The sequence below is a fragment of the Fistularia commersonii genome, chromosome 5, assembly GCF_037954325.1.
Source record: "Fistularia commersonii isolate RoL2024-O1a breed Wild chromosome 5, RoL_Fcom_v1.0, whole genome shotgun sequence".
Taxonomy (NCBI): Eukaryota; Metazoa; Chordata; class Actinopteri; order Syngnathiformes; family Fistulariidae; genus Fistularia; species Fistularia commersonii.
The window spans coordinates 13,982,597-14,002,886 of NC_141288.1; the positions used below are offsets into that span (position 1 = coordinate 13,982,597).

The window sequence follows — 20,290 nt, forward strand, 5'->3', positions numbered from 1 at the left end:
ATAAACAAATGTCTTAACTCCACTTTGATGCACACATGCTGTGCAATCTGCGGTGTTGCCGATTGATACTCACATTCCTTGCATGGACCTGCTACGTTGTTTTCTATGGACGTGGTTTTGCCGGCAGCTGAGTTGGTGCCCTGGCTCTGTGCCACCTGGACAGGGTTTTGGCTCGGTGATGGCTGGTTCTGACACCCCTGGCCCTCATGCTGGGCCACCTTCCGCGTCTGGCTCAGCCTGGACGGTTGATTGGAGGCTTCCATGCTGCCCCCCATGCTGCTGCCAAGCTGTAGCCGTCTCATGTGTCGAACCACAGCGGTGGCATTGAACGCTTGCTGAAAGGGGAAGAATGAAAAGAGAGGATAGAAAAAACAAGAGGAAGAGCGCTCTCAATTTGCTTTGATCTAAAGGATAGTCCTGATTCTTTTCAAACTGCAGTCTAGTTCTCCATGTATTTATGCAACAATGAAAAATAGTCCGCTCTTGCAATCTCTTGAGATTGCTAGAGTTGCAGGGGTAGTGGATCACACATGAGGCAAATCACGACAAGCTTAAAGTTACCCGTTTGTTCAAATCTTTTGATGTCAGGTTACCAGCACAGAGTGAGAACAGCAACCTAATACTCTGGAGCATTGATAAATAATAAGCTTTTTCCTGTCAGACACAGGTTAACATTTTCAAAATTTGATGATAACAATGAAAATATTGTGTTGGAGATAAACTGTTGGAGGTTCAGATTTGATTCTGACAACAATATTCTGTGATACAAAAACCCCTTTATCTAGCAGATGGATTTTGCCATAAACAATTGCAATTTTAATTTTTCAGCATTCTCCTGTCATCACTGAGCTGACTGACATAAAGTTTATATTTTCAAACATTCAGAGGTATATATAAGATTAATTTGGCTCTAGGCTGAAAAATCTCTGAATTATCCTTAACATTTTTATGATGAAGAAGGGCAATATTGATCATGCAGCCTTCATATTAGCTTTATTTCCCACATTTCTTGACTAAATATACAGTTTTCTCTGATAGAAAGTACAAAATAACACAAACTCATTATTTACCCTCCATTTGCTCTTGGCAAAGTTCTTTCTGATCTGCCGGCTGACAGACTCGTGGATGTTCTTGCAGAGAGCTGTATCCCCGGCAATCCTGATACACACATAATCTCAGATCACGGTATATCAATATTGATTTTCTGCTGTTGTGTTATCCTAGGTTTGACACTGTGAACGTGTGATTCTCACCAAGGGTGTCTGAGCGCTTGATCACAGGTAAAACGCTTGGCAGGATCTTTTTCCATCAGGTTGCTGATGAAATCCTTGGCTGTAAGAAAGAGAAAACTGAAGTTGTTATTTAATTTAGAAATGAAGAAACTAAGAAAAAAAGTCAATTATTTCCCTTTATGAGTGCCTTTTGCCTATAGAGGAAACTCAACATGATGCTGGTCTTACTGGTGGTGACTGATGGGTTCAAAGAACACACATCCGCACACATTCATTCCAAGCAAATGACATCAGGAGTCCCGGTGAAGAGGACTGTGTGTGTGGTCCATATTTACCCTGTGATGCAGGGATGGGGGCCAAGGAAAGAGAGGGGTAGGATGTAGGAAAGCTCACCTGAGTCAGATATGTCGTCCCAGTATGGTGCGTCAAACTCATAGTCTGCTTTTAAGATTTGTTCAAACAGCTTGGAGTCGTTCTCATCATAGAACGGAGGGTAACCACACAGCCTGCAGACAAAAAGTTCACCCAGTCGTTTATTAATTCAGACGAACATCATGAACCAAGCACACATTCGCTTGGTAAATGAGTCTTTCATCGATTATCTGCTCAACCTGAGCACAACGTATTTCTGATTCAGAGGGCAACAGCATTTCATCATGTGTGTAATTGTCTTTCAGTCAATAATACAAGAAACACACATCTCCTATTCAAGTGCCTGAGAAAGGAACTCAATATAGGTTGCTTTGTACATTTTACAGCAATCAGATATAAAAAATCTATTATAACTATATGTAAAGAATAGAAATTAGATGGACCAAAAGTGTCACCGGTGAGCAACTTAGGTACAAAAGAACCCTGAACTTGAATTCTGAACATTCACATTATATATCATTCAACAGCTGCTTGATTCTATTATGGCGTTGAATTTTTTTTGCCATATCACACAGCACTACATATAACATATGTCATCATCTCGGATTTCAGTGTCACATCCCTACCCTGCAGCCTTGATGTCCCATCACAGGAAATGTTATGCTTTTACTGGCAGTAGTTGGCTGTATCACATTAATAAGGCTACCATGAGAGTTCTGGCTCCCAGTGTCAGTGAACAAAAACTTGGAGCCCCAGGCAGCATCTCCATAATGAGCCAAGTGAACCAACAGCAGAGCTGTTGCTCAACCAAAACATTATCTATACTTCATTACCGAAGTTTTGAATGCACCTAGAGATGTGCATAAAAACTCATTAAAAGTGTCGTTCTCCATTGATTCACACAGAAACACAAAAGAACACACAATGGGAAGACTGGAAGGAAGGCTCTGCCTGCTGTGAGGAGAAAAAGATTTTCTCTTTTCTAATTTGGTTACAGTCTCACCTGTCGTTCAGCTCAGCCTCCACCTCACTGAACACACAAATCTAAGCATCCACACCGGCAAGAATGGAAGGAATTGTGTGATGCTTGTCTTTTGTTTTTCTGCTTTTTGGTTCGGTTGGAGACTCACCTCATACACATGGGCCATCTCAAAACATGCAGACACACACACACACGCACACACACATGCACAGACTCTCTCTCCCCAAGAATCCCAGGTGATTATCATGGCTGATTACCTGATGTGATCTTTCCACCTCAGCAGCAGCTAAAAGATAACAAGGTCTGAATCTCAACACTAATTGTGCTAATTGCCAGCAGGGAGATTCCCTTATTCTTTGAACACATGCACACATACATGTGTGCTGCCACACGCACACACAAATGTGCATTTTCATCTCTTTTTCCACAGTTTCTAAGAAGAGCCTTTGGAAAATGACAGGTTTTACAGGAATACAAACACACACACACACACACACACACACACACACACACACACACACACACACACACACACACACACACACACGCACAAGCATATCCATCTTTTCTACTACCTCACACACACTGTTCTGTGCTACATACATACATTTTTAATGATGAAGAAAAGGGATGGTGGTGTTGGGGTAAGGGGGTGAAATGGGGAAGAAGAAAAACAATAAGCAAGGACAAAGAAATAGGCCCTAGAGCTCCATGTCCATACAAGGCAATTGATTGGAACTGCCCTTTGGCTCTTATGACGGCATACAGCAACATCATCGCAAACATACCGTTGCACACACACACACACGGACACGCGCTTGTGCATTTGGCATTCAGCTATAAGTTAAGCTTTAGTGTAGTACACGGCTGTATAACCTATATCGGCACACTGAAACGCACAAGCAGGGCTGCTGTTGCAGTTGCTGGTCGGTCACACACCCTGGTCATAAGCTTGACAAGAAGGCATGAGGAATAACTCTCTTGACCAACAGGTGGAAAATGTATCAAAATCATTCAGAACATCCTGTAAAGCTCGAGATAGAAAACCAACCGATTCACTGAAAAGAAATGCATGACCATTCCACTGAAACCTGGAAGTTCTAACTTGCTTTCTCCATGTTTTCATCCTTAAAGCTTCTGCACAGTTTAACAGAACCAATTTTTAGGTGTGACCTGTTCAAGGAACTGTTCAATTTTTCTGTGTAGAAGTGTGTTGAGACAGAACTGCTATACAGATTCAGCAGAAGCGGTGGACATCAGGCTGCAATGCATGTCAACTGCATTTGTATTCACATCTCAAGCCTCTTTTGCTTGTGCGCCAGTAAAGGACATCACAATGCTCCCTCTGGCCCATCCTGTATAGTATAAATGAGTTTTGAACAGTCTGTTTAAAGTTTTGTGAGACATCAATTACTTTTTGAGGAAAAAAATCCATCCCAAATGTACTCTCTTTTGGCTTGTCCCCCCAAAAAATGATTTCTCATTGTGTTCATTCTAACAGATAGATTTTGCTTGAATCCATCTATAAAGAATATAAAAAACTAAGCGGTACAACAGATTATTTTCTTGCAAAGTGGAATTCAGTGTGCATGAGAGGAGATGGTACTTACAGGATGTAGGCAATCACTCCGATGGACCAGCAGTCCACAGCCTTACTGTACGGCTTCTGGGCAAGAACCTCTGGAGCTAAGAAAGACACACAAAGAAAGAAAGACAATCATCAAGCTTTGGTTAGTGATGTGTTTGAACTCAGGGCTCTGATACAACTAGACAAGTTTGACTTTTTTAAGATTAACACCGTTACTTGCAAGCCAGTCATAACAATGCAGCCTCAGGGCGGCATGGGCTGATGTCTCCCCAAGCCAGCCACGGGCTTGTGACTCCGAGGGCCAGTCCCAAGCCCAGATAAATGTAGACAGTTGCATCAGGAAGGGCATCCGGTGTAAAACTTTTGCCAAAACCAAACATGCGAATCAATCATAATAACCACCACCTATGGAGGTGTGGAAGTTTCTAAGAGAGGCAGTGGTACAGTTTCTGACTAGATTATTCAACAGGATCTTAAAGAGGGAGAAGATGCCTGAAGAATGGAGACAAAGTGTGATGGTGCCCATTTTTTAGAATAAGGGGGATGTGCAGAATTGCGGCAACTGTAGAACTGCCGCAACTATAAAGTTGATGAGCCATACAATGAAGTTATGGGAAAGAGTAGTGGAAACTAGACTGAAAGCAGAAGTTAGCATTTGTGAACAGCAGCATGGCTTCATACCACGAAAGAGTACTAAAGATGAAGTATGCTCTTTGAGAATGCTAAAAGAGAAGTACAGAGATGGCCAGAGGGAGATGCATTATGTTGTTGTAGACCAAGAAAAAGCATATGACAGGGTGCCAAGAGAGGAACTCTGGTATTGTATGAGGAAGTCTGGAGTGGTAGAGAAGTATGTTAGACTGGTGCAGGACATGTATGCTAGCTGTGAGACACTGGTACTGTGTGCTGTAGGAGTAACAGAGAAGTTCAAGGTGGAGGTGGGACTCCATCAGGGATCAGCTCTGAGTCCCTTCTTGTTTGCAGTGGTGCTGGACAGGCTGACAGATTGGGTTAGACAGGAATCACCATGGACCATGATGTTTGCAGATGACTGAGTCTATCAAAGGAACAGCACATGTTAGATGTTTTGGAGTGAAGTTAAGAGTAGCCAGACTGAGATGGTTCAGTAATGAACAGAGGAGGGAAAGTGAATATATTGGTCGACGGATGCTGGAATTGGAGCTGCCAGGCAGGAGGTCTCGAGGAAGACCAAAGAGAAGATGTACATATAGAAACTGACGTAGTGAGAGAGGATATGAAGGTAGTTGGTGTGACAGAGGAGGATACAGAGAATAGGGTTAGATGGAGAGGGTTGATTCCCTATGGCGAACCCTGAAGGGAAAAGCTGAAAGAAGAAGACTTGCAAGTCATAAAGTTTTTAGTGACGACTTTAAATTCTATCCATTTTGGGCCCAGTTAAGCTGTATTATGAATTTAAAGTGAAGATGTAGCTATTTTACAAGGCTTCAGACTTGCCATGTATGGCCAAATGTGATTCATATGGTAATCGTTAGTGGCAAAGTTTAACACGAGTTGTGGGTTCTCACAGATTCACAATGTTTTAACTGACATAAAATATTACACTTTTCTGGACTCAGTGACCAATAAACTGGCCTGACCTTCCTCAGCCACTGTTTATTCAGCACTGAAAATTGAACTACATCATTATCTTAAATATATATGTATGTATGCATGTTTGTATGTATGTATAAGGACATGGTGTGGTAAATATATGCATATAAATAAACATCTATATCATATGTTTATAATCACAATATCAGGTTTTTGGTGTGTATACCATGACTCATTATGGTGGTTTTGTGACTTTGTATTTTTGGATCCCGAGTTAGGGGATTTCTCCATACTGAGGTCACTGTGCAGTCTCTCACTCCTTAAAAATGTGAATTTTTGGGCACTGAATGTAACTTGGTTTTAAATCAAAATGTTCGCTCACTTCTTTCAAACATCTCTTTTCTTGATCTGTGTTTAAACTGACTGCAGCTGTGCAAGTGAAGTGCATTTCTGTTTTTCTGCATCAGATAATTTCAGATTTCAAGTGAGTATCAACAATAGCCAAACATTACTGCAGACTAAAATGGCTAAACCTAAATTCTGTCAGAGTAAAGGAACAAACAACCTAAAAGCAAACTGACAGAACGCGATGAAACAAACTTTCTGAGAAGTGGTATGTGACCTGGTGCCAAGACTTGGTGGGTGACATAATGTTCCCAAATGCTGTTAGAGGTCCAGAATACCTCAGGAATGGCTGAATATAGCATGACTTATTATGAAAGGAAACATTGATTGACTTTTCTGGTTTCACAATTGAGAAATCAGACAAAATCATGTTACCCTATGTTCAAGTTTAATTATCTCAAGTGTAAGTTATTGATTCAGAGACCAATGTCCCACTAAAACAAAGCATTAGCTACATCATTATTTGATAGTCTCACTCTGTAAATATATCAGTATAGTCAAATATGCTCTAAACTGATAAACTGCTGCATTGCAATTTATAATACATGATGATCGTCATGTATGTAAGCAAAAAAGAACTTGAATAGAGCAAATTGTTCATACTATAAAGGCTAATACGCTAAAATTCAGCAGAAGTATAAATCTGTTAGCCTTTTTGAAGCAACAGAATTGCTTCAAACTTGAAAAGTAGTATTTTTAAATCTTGTGAACACAGTAACAGTTAGTATATCACAGTATAAAATGTGTCCAGTAGTCAGTAGTTAATAGCCCAAACAGCTTTGTCATTAAATAAAGCAATAACACTGCACTGAGTCTTCAAACACAATTTGGAATGAAGTTCCAATGTTTGGAATCCCCATGTGCTAAGAAAAATATGGCGGCATAGTGCTATGAGTGTGTGTGTGTGTGTGTGCGCTCGTACGTAGTCCAATGTTATGGTGGTATTTGGGCTGATTTAAGCACTTCAGACTATGAAATATTTTTATTCTGAAGGTGTGGATGTCGACAGCCCGATAACATCTGCCAGGTGGAAGCGTTTCAAACAGATGATGGCATTATTGTCTGGAGTCTTTACAGATGCTGGTACCTTTTCAGAGGTAAGGCGAGCTACAGATAACTTCCATGGCTGGCAGATCGATCCCAATGATCTAGAGACCACCCACTAAAGAAGTTTCCAACCTTTGCTCCCATAATGCAGTTACTGCATATGCCCAGAAAACTGAGGCTGGACACTAGAAACTACTTGTCAAACTGTGACTTTCCAACACTTAACATTTAACTTGGTCTTTGCTGTACAGCAGGATATGCTGCAGTATCGCCATCAGGCTCCCAAATCCTGCACCGCTTTAACCACAGACAAAAACTCACTCACTGAAACATCTCTTGAGTCTTCGTCAGTATCACCTAAATAGGAGCATAACATCTGGGCAGTGATGAAGATAACATGTTGCCAAATCTCATTCTTTGTCTGTTGTAAAGTGAGAAGTAACACATAGTTTTATAATTCAAGAAATTGGCAATTTAGTTGGATTACCAATACAAACACTTGCGGCGCAGCAGCATGTACCCTGTGCCAAGCTTTGTTTTCATTCACACACACTGGCCGTTTGCCGACTGCTATGCAGCAGGAGAGGAACGTTTTATATCTAAATTTCCCCTGAGTATGAAAGACCTAAGGTGGCAGTAAAATGGTAAATACAAGCTATGGCATGTTATGGGGCTGTTAGAGGTTGATGGTGTGTTGTATACTCCTCTAAATGTAAAGGGGTGTTTATCCAGCTCAGTTTGCCTCAAGGTTAGAGGGCTCAGATGGGTGTGTGTTTTGATGGATTTCACATGACAAGAAATCTTACAAGATTATCAAAATAAGATAAGTCCACACAAAACAGTATGGCTATGTGCTCTATAGTGGGTTAAAGAAGTTAGGCTCTATATGTCTGTATATAGTCATGGTATACATATGTATAGCCTTAATTTTCCTTAGGTTTACAGGTCACCGTAATGCCATCCATCCAACCGCCACTGCTTATCCGGGATCGGGTCGCATGAGCAGCAGCAGAAGCAGAGGCCCAGACTTCAATCTCCCAGGCTAATTGGTTGAGCTCTTTGGGGCGAGCCTAAAGGATTCTCTGGCGAGCCGAGAGACATAGTCCCACCAGTACGTCCTGGGTCTTCCCTGGGGTCTCCTCCTGGTTGGACAGGCCTGGAACATGGAGGCATCCTAACCAGATGCCTGAGCCACATCATCTTTCCCCTACATGTGGAAGAGCAGTGACTCTACTCGGAGCCCCTCCCGGATGGCCGAGCTGCTCGCCCTATCTCTGAGGGAAAGCTGTGACACCCTGTGGGGAAAGCTCATTTCAGCCACTTGGATCCTGACCTTATTCTTTCGGTCACGAGTCACAGCTCGTGACCATAGGTGAGGCTAGGAATGTATATTAACTGGTAAATTGAGAGCTTTGGCTTTTGGCTCAGCTCCTTCTTCGTTTGCATCACTGCTGACGCTGCACCAGTCTGCCTGTCAATCTTATGTTCCATCCTTCCGTCACTCATGAACAAGACCCCGAGATACCTGAACTTCTCCACTTGAGGCAGGACCTCCTCCCTGACCCGGAGTGGGCACTCCACCATGTCCTGCTGAGAGCCACGGTATTGGGTTTAGAGGCGCTGATCCTCATCCTGACTGCTTCAGATTCGGCAGTGACCCAAACCAGAGGTCACCAAAACAGATCCCCAAAACACCCTGACTGCACCTAGAGGTTCTGTTCATAAAAGTTATGAACAGAATCGGTGACAAAGGACAGCCCTGGCAGAGTCCAACCTTCTCCAGCAACGAGTCTGATTTACAACCAGCAATGCGGACAATGCTCTGGTACTGATCATGCAAGGACCGAACAGCCTTTATTACAGGGTATCCCATACTCCCAGAGCACCGCCCACAAGATTTTCCGAGGGAACACGATCAAATACCTTCTCCAGGTCCACAAAACACACGAGACTTGTTGTGAAAACTCCCATGTGCGCTCAAGGACCCAGCTCAGGTTGTAAAACTGGTCCACTGTTCCACATCCAGGACAAAAACCACAATGTCACCGTAATTCATTAATGGCAGTTTAGTCGTCATGTACTGAGTGGTCGTTGAATTTTTTACCCTTTCCGGTGTGAGGTTAGTCTCAAAACACCAACAACGGCTGTTACCTTTCACGGGACCGCCAGATAACCACAGCTATTTTAACAATTGAGGCTTATTAGCTGTCAGAAGCCCTGCTGTAAGCCTAGAGAAGCAGAGACTTTGACATGAGAAAAGACAAGCCTTTAAAGCAATTTGTTACAGTTGGAGCGAGAAAGACTGGATAGTCGGGAATCCGATCGCTAGTGGGATTTTTCATGTGATTTTTTTCAGCGTTAGGCCTGTGATGTTTAACTTCAAACACTCCAGCTGGCTAGAAATGATCGACTGAAGTAAATACTTCTGAAAGTTCCTGTCCTGGAACTCCATCGAGGCCTACGGATTTTGCGTGGACTGCCCTTGGCGGCATGCGCGGCACATCATGTGTGCTCAGTGTGAGAACCTGTTCACTCATAGGCTTGTTACTGATTTCAAAGGGAGCAAGGCAGATGTCAAAGATTGCAACATCACAGGGGAAACTGATGCTACCATCTCTACTGCTTTCATGACCCATGGAAGTCGGTGAAATGCAACTAGGCATCTCTTCTCATCTTTTAAGATGATATCAGCTGAGATTGGGTACATTTTATGTAGGTCATTTCATATTTCCTTCTCATATGTTTGTGTTCAGTAATAGATAAAAAAAACAGCCAGAAAATGTAAAAGTCAATTAAGAAAATACATTAAAGGCCAAAGTTTTGCACAGAACTTTTAGAGAAAAAATAAACAGTAACTGTGTTTGTGAGCACTTGTTTTTCCACATGATTCAAATCTGGTTTTCATTTGCTTTGTTTTAGAGTATTTGCACTTGAGTTATATTTAGAAACACATTGTCTGGCTTGGAATTGACCTGTGGCAAAGTAAACCTTGGCAGAGGGGGGCCCGAATGAGTTGTATGAAATGGGCCAAGACAAAAGCAGAGGAAATCGAGACTGATGTGAGGATCTGACCATTTACAGTCAAATATTGTGTGGTGCTTTTTTTAAGCACGTGTCTGGTTAAAAGGCATGCGTGTGTTGGTTTTATTTTTAACAGGGCACATATAACTGTTGCATCAGTGAGGCTTTCATGGTCCCGGAGCCTGAAATAAAGTTGTGAGACTTGCAAACCATGAGAAGTGGTTTCAACACACATGCATATATAGCACACTCACATAAATGAGCACATCCAAATGTTTTATCGACACTCTTATTCAAAAGACCCCTCTTCTATAACTTTGAAGAAAGATATAAATCAAATAACTCAGTTTTATGTTTTTCACATTACTTTTTAGACAATTTGAAGATAAGTAACTGGGTAGCTTTTTTGAGATTACAAAAATGAGCAAAAGGTAATTTAGTTAGTACAAAAACTAATTAGATTCTTGACATGTGTCTTTAATAACAACTTAGCAGGGGGGAGGAGGGTTTAGACAACAGCTTGGTGGCACACACCACACTTTGGGAGTCATTGACAGGATCTTTGTACTATGTGTATTTCCTCACGTGCATCCTTGAAGATAAATTAGCTTGACAAATATGGTTTAGTCTCAATTTCTATATTCATACATTCATAAACAAACAAATGTGTGACAATATTTCGGACATTTTCGAAACACAAGCTGAACAACTGTGGTTGTGTTTACTTGAATTTGAGTGCTGTCAGCACTGAACATCTGTCGGTAGTAGCAACACACAGTGACACACAAAAACATGCACATTGGCACACATGCACGCACACACGCACGCACGCACACACACACTGTGAGTGTACATGTGCAGCTGTAGCCTCACTGGTGCTGTGTTGACTCTGCAGGGGGGATATCTGTCAGGGAGCGATAACACACACATGCACACACTACTCAGATCATAGGGAAGGAACAAAGATGTTGCAGGCGACGTAAATGGTGTCAAACGGAGACAACATGTGGTCATTGAATTTTTCATGTGTATGTCACGTTGGCATGAAAATCCTTTTTCTGTTTACCCTACATCCGACCTTCACAAGCAAGGCCCACTGATTCTTCAATAAATATTCAGTGCAGAATTGTTGTAGTTATTTGTTTGCTACTACTTTGATTTTAATACATATGCCCAGTAACATAAATTACTGGGCTTATATAGTAAATGAATAAATAAATAAATGATGGACTGCAGTTTAAACTTTGAGATTTTGCATGAATTAAAGGTGTAAGACATGTTTGCAAAATAATCATATCTTACACGGTGACTATATTTGCATCACCATGTGTGCTAGATACTAAACATGTTAGATATACTTATAATGTCATGGCTTCTAACATTCTAAAAAGTCTGACAGTGGGTTTAATAGATTATTTAAAATATATTAACATTATACAGTTTTTGCTGATTATTCCATCCATTAGTAAATTCATTTTATGTTAGTCTGAATGGATAGGACAGGTGTTTAATGAAAATATAAGAAATCAATGTTTGTCAGGCTTTGGAGTTTAAAAAGAACCAGCTGAAGCTTGAGTGACCAAACCAAACAAATTAACATTAACGGTCACTGCTGTAATAAGATGGAGAGTATGCATAGTTTATCTATGAACCTAATAAGGACTGAAATTATCACCTCATTTCGGTGTATATCAATAATTAAACCTACATTTTGTGGTGTTTTAAGCAGCTCAGTTGTATAGATGACCGATGTCGCGTACAGCTGCTGCTATGTGATTGGATTTTAGCCAGTTGAAAATGGTCACCATCGAAACATTAATAACACAACTCAAACCTTTCACATGCATCAATTTTATGGAGCCCTGATAAGTAGAGGGACAGCATTTTAATTATTTCCAGCAAATCATAGGCTATTCTAAGGGATTTTCTCCCTATTGGTTTAATTTTCTGTTTTCAGTGACTGGAAAAGTGACTTGTTCAACTGCTTTCAATAATTTGCAGGATGCAAAAGGACCATGTACCATGTGTTTGGATTCCTTCCAGATTTATTCAAGTTTTGCTGACCCACTAAAGATACTTCACTTGGATAAAAAAAACCACTGGTTGGAATCACCCAGGATTAGAACCAAAGTGGGATTGCAGACTCACTGAGGCTTGAGCTGCCTCTCAGCTGTTTCTGCATCATGGATTGAGAAGGAATGTTGTCAAATAGATTTTTTTTGTCTGTTTTTTGTAACGCTCTAATTTAACAGTTAAACTTTTACTGTGTGTCTGGTTTCATTTTTATTTTTTCTGAATTCTTCAATAAATTTAGGGTTAATAACAGTGCTTCCAGGTGTGTTTTAATAAAAATGTTGTTTTAACTCCTTCAGCTTTTTGGACAAAACAGAATCCCGAAAATACTGTTCTATTAAAAAAATAAATCATCAAAATGGAGCTCTGGTGAAGTTGATAGAGCAAGCATCGCTGAAATTGAAAGGTAGCCAGTTTGATTACCGGCTCCTACTGTCAGTGTGTCTGTGTGGCGCAATTGGTATGTATATGTGTGCAAATGTAATCTAGTGCAAAGCACTTTGAAATCGTAAGGTGTGAAGGCTCTATACAGCTTTACCAATAAACAGAAATACAGAAGTACTGTATTTGTATTGAGTACAGAAATACAAATTATATTGCTCATCCACTTCGTTTCAGTCTTTTTTTTTTTAAACCTGTCGGACAAAAAACAATTTAGCCATTTTCAAATAGAATACTAACTTTGTATTTCTATTATAAAGTAAACCAGCATCACTATTCGCCTGGCGCCAGGCAAGCTCGCAGTGTGCAAACAAAAAAAACATCCCTCACATTTTGTCACTTTTCCGACGTCCTAATTTTCTTGTTCCCAAAAGAAACCAACAAATCCGTTTAACTCAATTAGATTTTTTTAAAACACACTCTTAAACTGGATGGTGTTGAAATGTATAATCAATTGATTCTGCTTTCATTGATGTTTTCATTTGTAAACTGTACAACGTTTGGGTTAACTCTTTCTTTCATTGAATGAAATACAATATACAACATGGACAAAACAGACTGTGTGAGAATCTTTCTATTACTAGGGAGAAAGATCGACCAAAAGGGAGACGACAAGTTATGGATGATGTTGCTGATAACTACTGGCTAACTTACCAACATATCCTGGCGTGCCACAGGCGGTGGACATGACGTCGCCGCTGCCCTCCATCTTGGACAGACCAAAGTCGCTGATCATGATCTTCGACCCATCCTGAGGATTGAAGTACAGCAGGTTCTCTGGCTGGAGGAAGGATAGAGATAGATGGGTTTTTTTCATTCAAAAAACACAGATTAGCATTTTTCATCATTTTTTGACATTTATAGATGAACCAGCTACTATTATAATAATTAAATTATTAGTCTACGTTGAAAATGTAATGTTTGTATGTATCTGCATGTATATGTTTGTGCATAAATGTATACATATAATGGTTTGAAAATAGTAAGTTCTGGATGAACAATTTGTCCCTGCTGTTCGATTCTGAATACTTTTTTTATTGAATGATTTTCAACATAACCATATGGATAAGGGAGATTCTTTTTTCAAGAAATATCAGTTAGATGCCCTCAGTTATGCTCCTACAAAAGCAGCCCCGCACCCAAAAAAAAGGAAACCCATTATAACCCTACTTTACATTAAACTGAGCTTCAGGGTGGTGAAATAAATACGACAGCCGGCACAAGCCACACTGACTCATAATGAAGTGCATGTGTTGAGCCACTTGCTTTTTTGCTGCAGTAAATCACTGAGTGTCACGCAATCTGATTATATGCCTTTGAATAATAGGAGTGGAGCATGAGAGTGCTGTATGTGTTACCTTGAGGTCTCGGTGCACGATGCCCATCTTATGAAGGTAGTTAACAGCATCTAGGACTTGCCGGATCAGTGTGCTTGCATCTTTCTCTGTGTAGAAACCTTTTTCTACAATTCGGTCAAACAGTTCACCACCAGATACCCTGCAAAACAGAAGCACTTTTTGTTTCATATGCCGCAAAACTGTGAAAATACAGGTGCATTTACAGTGGGGCAAAAGTATTTAGTCAGCCACCAATTGTGCAAGTTCTCCCAATTAAAAAGATGAGAGGCAGAATGAGAAAAAAAAAATTACAGAAAATCACATTGTCTGATTTTTAAAGAGTTTATTTGCAAATTATGGTGGAAAATAAGTATTTGGTCAATAAGAAAAGTTAATCTCAATACTTTGTTATACACCTTTTGTTGGCAATGACAGAAGTCAAATGTTTTCTGTAAGTCTTCACAAGGTTTTCACACACCGTTGCTGGTATTTTAGCCCATTCCACCATGCAGATCTCCTCTAGAGCAGTGATGTTTTGGGGCTGTCACTGGGCAACACAGACTTGTCAACTCCTTCCAAAGATTTTCTATGGGGTTGAGATCTGGAGAATGCCAAAGGCACTCCAGGAAGTGCTTCTTATGAAATGCTTCTTATGAAGCCACTCCTTCGTTGCCCAGGCGGTGTGTTTGGGATCATTGTCATGCTGAAAGACCCAGCCATGTTTCATCTTCAATGCCCTTGCTGATGGAAGGAAGTTTTCACTCAAAATCTCACAATACATGGCCCCATTTATTCTTTCCTTTACAAGGATCAGTCGTCTTGGTCTCTTTGCAGAAAAACAGCCCCAAATTATGATGTTTCCACGGCCATGCTTCACATTAGGTATGGCTTTATGTGGCTGCAAATCAGCATTCTTTTTCCTCCTAACACAAGTTGAGTTTTTTCCTAAAATTTCTATTTTGGTTTCATCTGACCACAGGACATTCTCCCAATCCTCTTCTGGATCACCCAAATGCTTTCTAGCAAACTTCAGACAGGCCTGTACATGTACCGGCTTAAGCAGGACGCGTCTGGCACTGCAGGATTTGATCCCTGGCGGCGTAGTGTGTTACTGATGGTAGCCTTTGTTTCTTTGGTCCCAGCTCTCTGCAGGTCATTCACCAGGTCCGCTCGTATGGTTCTGGGATATTTGCTCACTGTTCTTGTAATCATTTTGACCCCAAAGGGTGAGATTTTGCATGGAGCCCCAGATTGAGGGAAATCATCAGTAGTCTTGTATGTCTTCCATTTTCTAATAATTGCTCCCAAAGTCGATTTCTTCACACCAAGCTGCTTACTTATTTGAGATTCAGTCTTCCAAGCCAGGTGCAGGTCTACAGTTTTGTTACTGGTATCCTTTGGCAGCTCTTTTGTCTTGGCGAGAGTAGAGTTTGTAGTGTGTCTGTTTGAGGTTGTGGACAGGTGTCTTTTATACTGATAACCAGTTTTAACAGGTGCCATTAATTCAGAACGTATGAAGGACCGAGGAGACTCTTAAAGAAGAAGTTACAGGTCTGTGAGAGCCAGAAATCGTGCTTGTTTGTACATGACCTAATGATTATTTTACAGAGGAATTGACCAATTAATTCATTAAAAATCCTACAATGTGATTTCCTAGATTCTTTCCCCCACATTCTGTCTATCATAGCTGAAGTGTACCTAGATAAGGTGTACTATAGCTGAACTTGCACAATTGGTGGCTGACTAAATAATTTTGCCTCACTGTGTGTGCACGTGGACATGCACGCACACATGCACACACAAGGCCGGGGGGGACTTAGGGGGTTTGTCGTCTTGTAATTTATGAGCTATAGATGTCTCAGACCAAGAGTGCTGTCGAAGCTGTGTTACTCAAACACACGCACAGACAGACACTTGGGCACACACACACATACACGATGGATGATCACTTCTATTGACTTAATCAAGATGCAATCTCATTATATGTCTTTGAATCATTGTTTGAAGCAGGCAAAAATGTTTTAGCCAAATTTTTAGTGGTTCACAGAGATTGAGCAAAGAACTCTTTTTTCATTTCACAGCTTCATTTAATTTCTCAGTCATATTCCTATCATCTTTTATGCCATCCGCACTATCGATATAACTGTCTGTCTATTTATTTTTATCCTATACATACATGGAGCCAGGAGCTCTCATTGCAAAATGTCACTGTGCCTGCATAATGACAATTAAAAATCTTGATTCTTGAGTCTTAAATGTACAACAAATTACTAACAGTTCCTTCCAGCATAGTGAAGGAAACAGATGTCTAACGGAAAGCCACAACATCTGAACTAAGAAAACATATGAATTAGCACCTCGGGCAGATTCTTTTGGTGGCTGATTTTGATGTTTTATGACTCAAAATCACATGAAATGACTTGCTCAGGTATACATAACGGGTGCACGCATGAGGCGCTCAGCACCTGCTGCACGGGCGTGCAGCTCCCCCTGCTGGAGGATACCTCATAGCTACAAACTCCTGGAAAATGTCTTAAGATAGTAACAGTTATAATAAATAGAACCATTACAGGAATAACAAAGCAGTACGTGTGTGTTCTAGGTTGCTCATGAGTAGCAGTACAATAGTTATGCTAGAAGGAGTTAAATTAGTATAAGCAATTGTCACTATTGATATTTCTGTGTTTAATACTTTGGTAGTGAAAGTTACACATGAGCAAGGGACAAATTTGATCATACAACTCCAAGCAGGAATGCACAAGGGCAAACATGTGCACACATCGTTCCACTGTGTGTCTGCGGGGCGTTGTCACGGCAACAGATCAGATTAGTGCTTGTGGAACTTAAACTCTAATGAAGTTTCTGAAAAAAAGAGATCAGAATTAATTGCTAATCCTTTCACTCTTCAAAGAGGGCAGCGACTCGGTTGGTTTCAAAGGCAGTCATGTCTGGGACTGACAAGAAAGGGCTAAACACACACACACACGCACGCACGCACACACACACACACACACACACACACACACACGCACACACACATACATACACATACACACATGCAGACACATAAACACAAACTCACACTCACTGTGAGAGGGAGATCAGCTAACAGGCTGCATGGTTGCGTAAGTGTTTGCGTAAGGAAAGCATGGCAATCAGACAGGAGAACCCACACAAGTTCACACACATTCAAGGATGGGAACATATAAACAAACAGATAAAAACAACAGAACATGCATCCACACAAATACACTTAGAAAAGCATGAACAGAATAGACACATATAATCATCTAATTTGGCAAGGACTTTGGAACAGCCAATCACATTTCAGGTTTTTAGAATTAGATAGGAGGACAAGTCTCAAAGTCTGCAAAAGTGATAGAGCCATATAATGTTGTGGTCTTCATGTTTTTTTAATTACAATACACAGCATGAATCTGTATTGATTGTACTTCACTTCTAATGGCCTTATCCATTATCCATTAAAGAGCATCCATGTGTGCTGTGCACTGCTTTCTTGAAAAAGAAGTATTTTCTTTTCAACATGTTCTCAAATATGTTTCATGGTGTCTGATTGGATCAGGAAAAATTGTCATCTTGTAAACATGCATGACGACTTATCCTTTCATGCTCTACATAAATTGTCCATGATCGTGACGTAGTTCCGTCTGCTGTTTTTCTAATCTATGAAATGCAATTCAATTACCAGCCGAGTCTATGGAGGCAGCAGACATCCAGATGCGCTACTAACAGGTGTAACACGATTTAACACAAGGGATCCCTGGAGTAATCTGGCAGCGGTGACACATATTTTCATGCTCAGACCTTATCTTTGGATACAATTCCAGCATAAAATATCTTCCTGAAATGTCTGAAACCTCAACTAATCCAAAGGGTTATGCCGATATGCAAACATATACATATAGTTACGTTTAAATTGTTCTACAAGATGTCCAGCTGGATGAGTTCAGCATCAACAATCCTAATTCATAAAAACTGCATCATTGTTTATCACATTATATGCATTTTCCTTCAAGCAGCTAATCAATTACCCTCAAGGCAAATTATGTATATCATGAATGTTGACGAGACCTTTCGTTAAGCCCATCACTGTGATGGATTTCAAGTCATTGCAGTCTCCGAGAGCTGAACTGAAATGACACAAATATTAAGAAGCTGCTGCAATTAGTTGCCATCATGGGAGCAAAACTTCAGTTTCTGTTGTTTGCATTCACTGATCCTGATCTTCTTTGTGTAAGACGATTACACCAACATCCTCAATACTGTGAAAACCGCCATGTAAACACTATAATAGCACTAATTGCATTTAACTCCTAACGTGTGCAATTATAACCTGATTAACACAGCCAGACAGCTTCTAATTCAAAGCTCAATAATTTAATTTTATTTATATGTCTTGATGATAATAGATGTCAACATACGCATGGAACAATAAAACCTCAGTATTTTCTTACTTTTGAGCATTGGGCCCCTGTTCCTTTTGGCATCAGGAATTACAAATCACAATATCACACAAACTGAAAACTGACATGGCTGTGAATCAATTTAAGATTTTACCTTAAAACTCCTGAGCCTCATATTGGTAAATCTTTTTGTTGTAAGTCAAATTATTTCAACGAAACATTGCTTAAAGTAAACATTTAGGGTCATGATCAGGATATTGTCTGTCTGATATTCTATATCAAGTCAGGAGTGTCTTAAACTCTCTTAACACAGACCAGTAACCTTAATCAAACGAATGTTGAGTGGAAAGTAACAAAGAAGCCCATGAGCACAACGCACAGCACAGTTAACTTAAGTAGAGCTAATCCACAACTATTACATTTTTTGACTTACATTTTGACTATACCTTTCACATTTACACGGAAAACACAACTATATTGAAACATTTTTGTGAATAATCCTAAATTTCCAAACTTCGACCCACGGAATTCCTGGTAAACCAGTAAATTTCTGCTTTGCAATTGTTTTTCAAAGCTTCAAGAATTGTTTTTGTTCTTGTGCCACACACTTCATGGGTCAAGATTTCATAAACAATTGATGACGAAATTCCATTAAAGTATTTAAAAGGATAAATCGAAGGCACGTCGTGTTTATGAAATGAATCCATGTACCCTTTAAAGCTCACTTGTAAAGCAATTTTACAATAAAAGGAAATTTTCCACAACACAACATTCTGAAAATGTCATGAAAATTGAATTTACATTGTTAGCAGTCCAAATTGCAGAACAATTCATGGCTTAATATTGATTTCATGCTAGTTGGGTTCCATACATTCTAATCTTCATACATTTGTATATATAAATAAATAAATGGATAAATAAACTGTGAATTCGTGGTAAACTGCTGGTGGTGTTCACACCCTCACTGTCAAAGAACAAACAAGTGTAAACAAGTGTTAACAGCCATGGACGCTTGCAAAGAGGCTGACAGCCTGTTACAGCATCCTGCTGCTTCCAGGCTTTCTGTGAATCCCAAGAAAACAGAAAAAAGCAGGGTTTTTAACACTTTACTAAGAGATTTTTTTTTAAGAATTAGTCATTCTGATCACACAACGTCAAAGTCAACGTGCCTTTTTGTGGATTGTGTTTTTTATGTTTGATTAATATGTAATTCGAAAACATCAGTCTGTGTTGCAGTAGATTTCATTGATTTTTGTAGCAGAACAGACTGATTGCTTCCCTGCGGCCAAGCTTACACAAGACAAGCTGAGTATGAAGGAAACCCCATAACCCTGCATTGATAAATTATACATAAAATATATTTTTAAAAAAATCCTTGCTCCTAAATGAGATTCTTGACGTCTCAATAAATAAACGTTACTTGGTATGAAAATGATCAAAATGCCACTATTACATAAGAATTGCTTTCTGCAACGTGTTTGAAAAGGCACTGCTGACATTTGTGCTTTTGTGACAAGTTGAAGGAAATGGGAGCAACAGACATAGCTGAGACAAAGCCTCCAACACTGAGATGAAAAGGGATTTTGAATTAAGCTTCTTCTGACTTTTCAACATTTCAACATCTTCCTTCCACCATAAATCATTTGTGTCTCATTAAATCTCCGTGCATTCAATCTAGCCAAGTAAAAATATTTCTAAAATATCCTGCAAATATCTTGAGTCCCTTTTGTCCCATCAAATAATTCTTCTCACTGAACATCAGCAAGAGCATTTTGAATTTTATGATGTTCCTTTTC

General features: G+C 40.0%; 1 protein-coding gene and 1 pseudogene across 1 annotated transcript in view; both read right to left on the reverse strand.

The window, feature by feature from the left end:
• camk1da (calcium/calmodulin-dependent protein kinase 1Da) overlaps positions 1-20,290 on the reverse strand; it is a 71,083-nt gene that overhangs the window by 8,094 nt on the left and 42,699 nt on the right. Inside the window, exons 4-10 of the mRNA XM_086146946.1 lie at positions 14,092-14,230; positions 13,388-13,514; positions 4,197-4,272; positions 1,626-1,738; positions 1,254-1,332; positions 1,071-1,158; positions 74-335 (exon numbers count right to left, since the gene is read on the reverse strand). Of these exons, the coding sequence (XP_086003072.1) occupies positions 74-335; positions 1,071-1,158; positions 1,254-1,332; positions 1,626-1,738; positions 4,197-4,272; positions 13,388-13,514; positions 14,092-14,230 (884 nt within the window). The remainder of the gene's footprint in view (positions 1-73; positions 336-1,070; positions 1,159-1,253; positions 1,333-1,625; positions 1,739-4,196; positions 4,273-13,387; positions 13,515-14,091; positions 14,231-20,290) is intronic.
• Positions 14,256-15,570, reverse strand: LOC147234152 (uncharacterized; annotated as a pseudogene).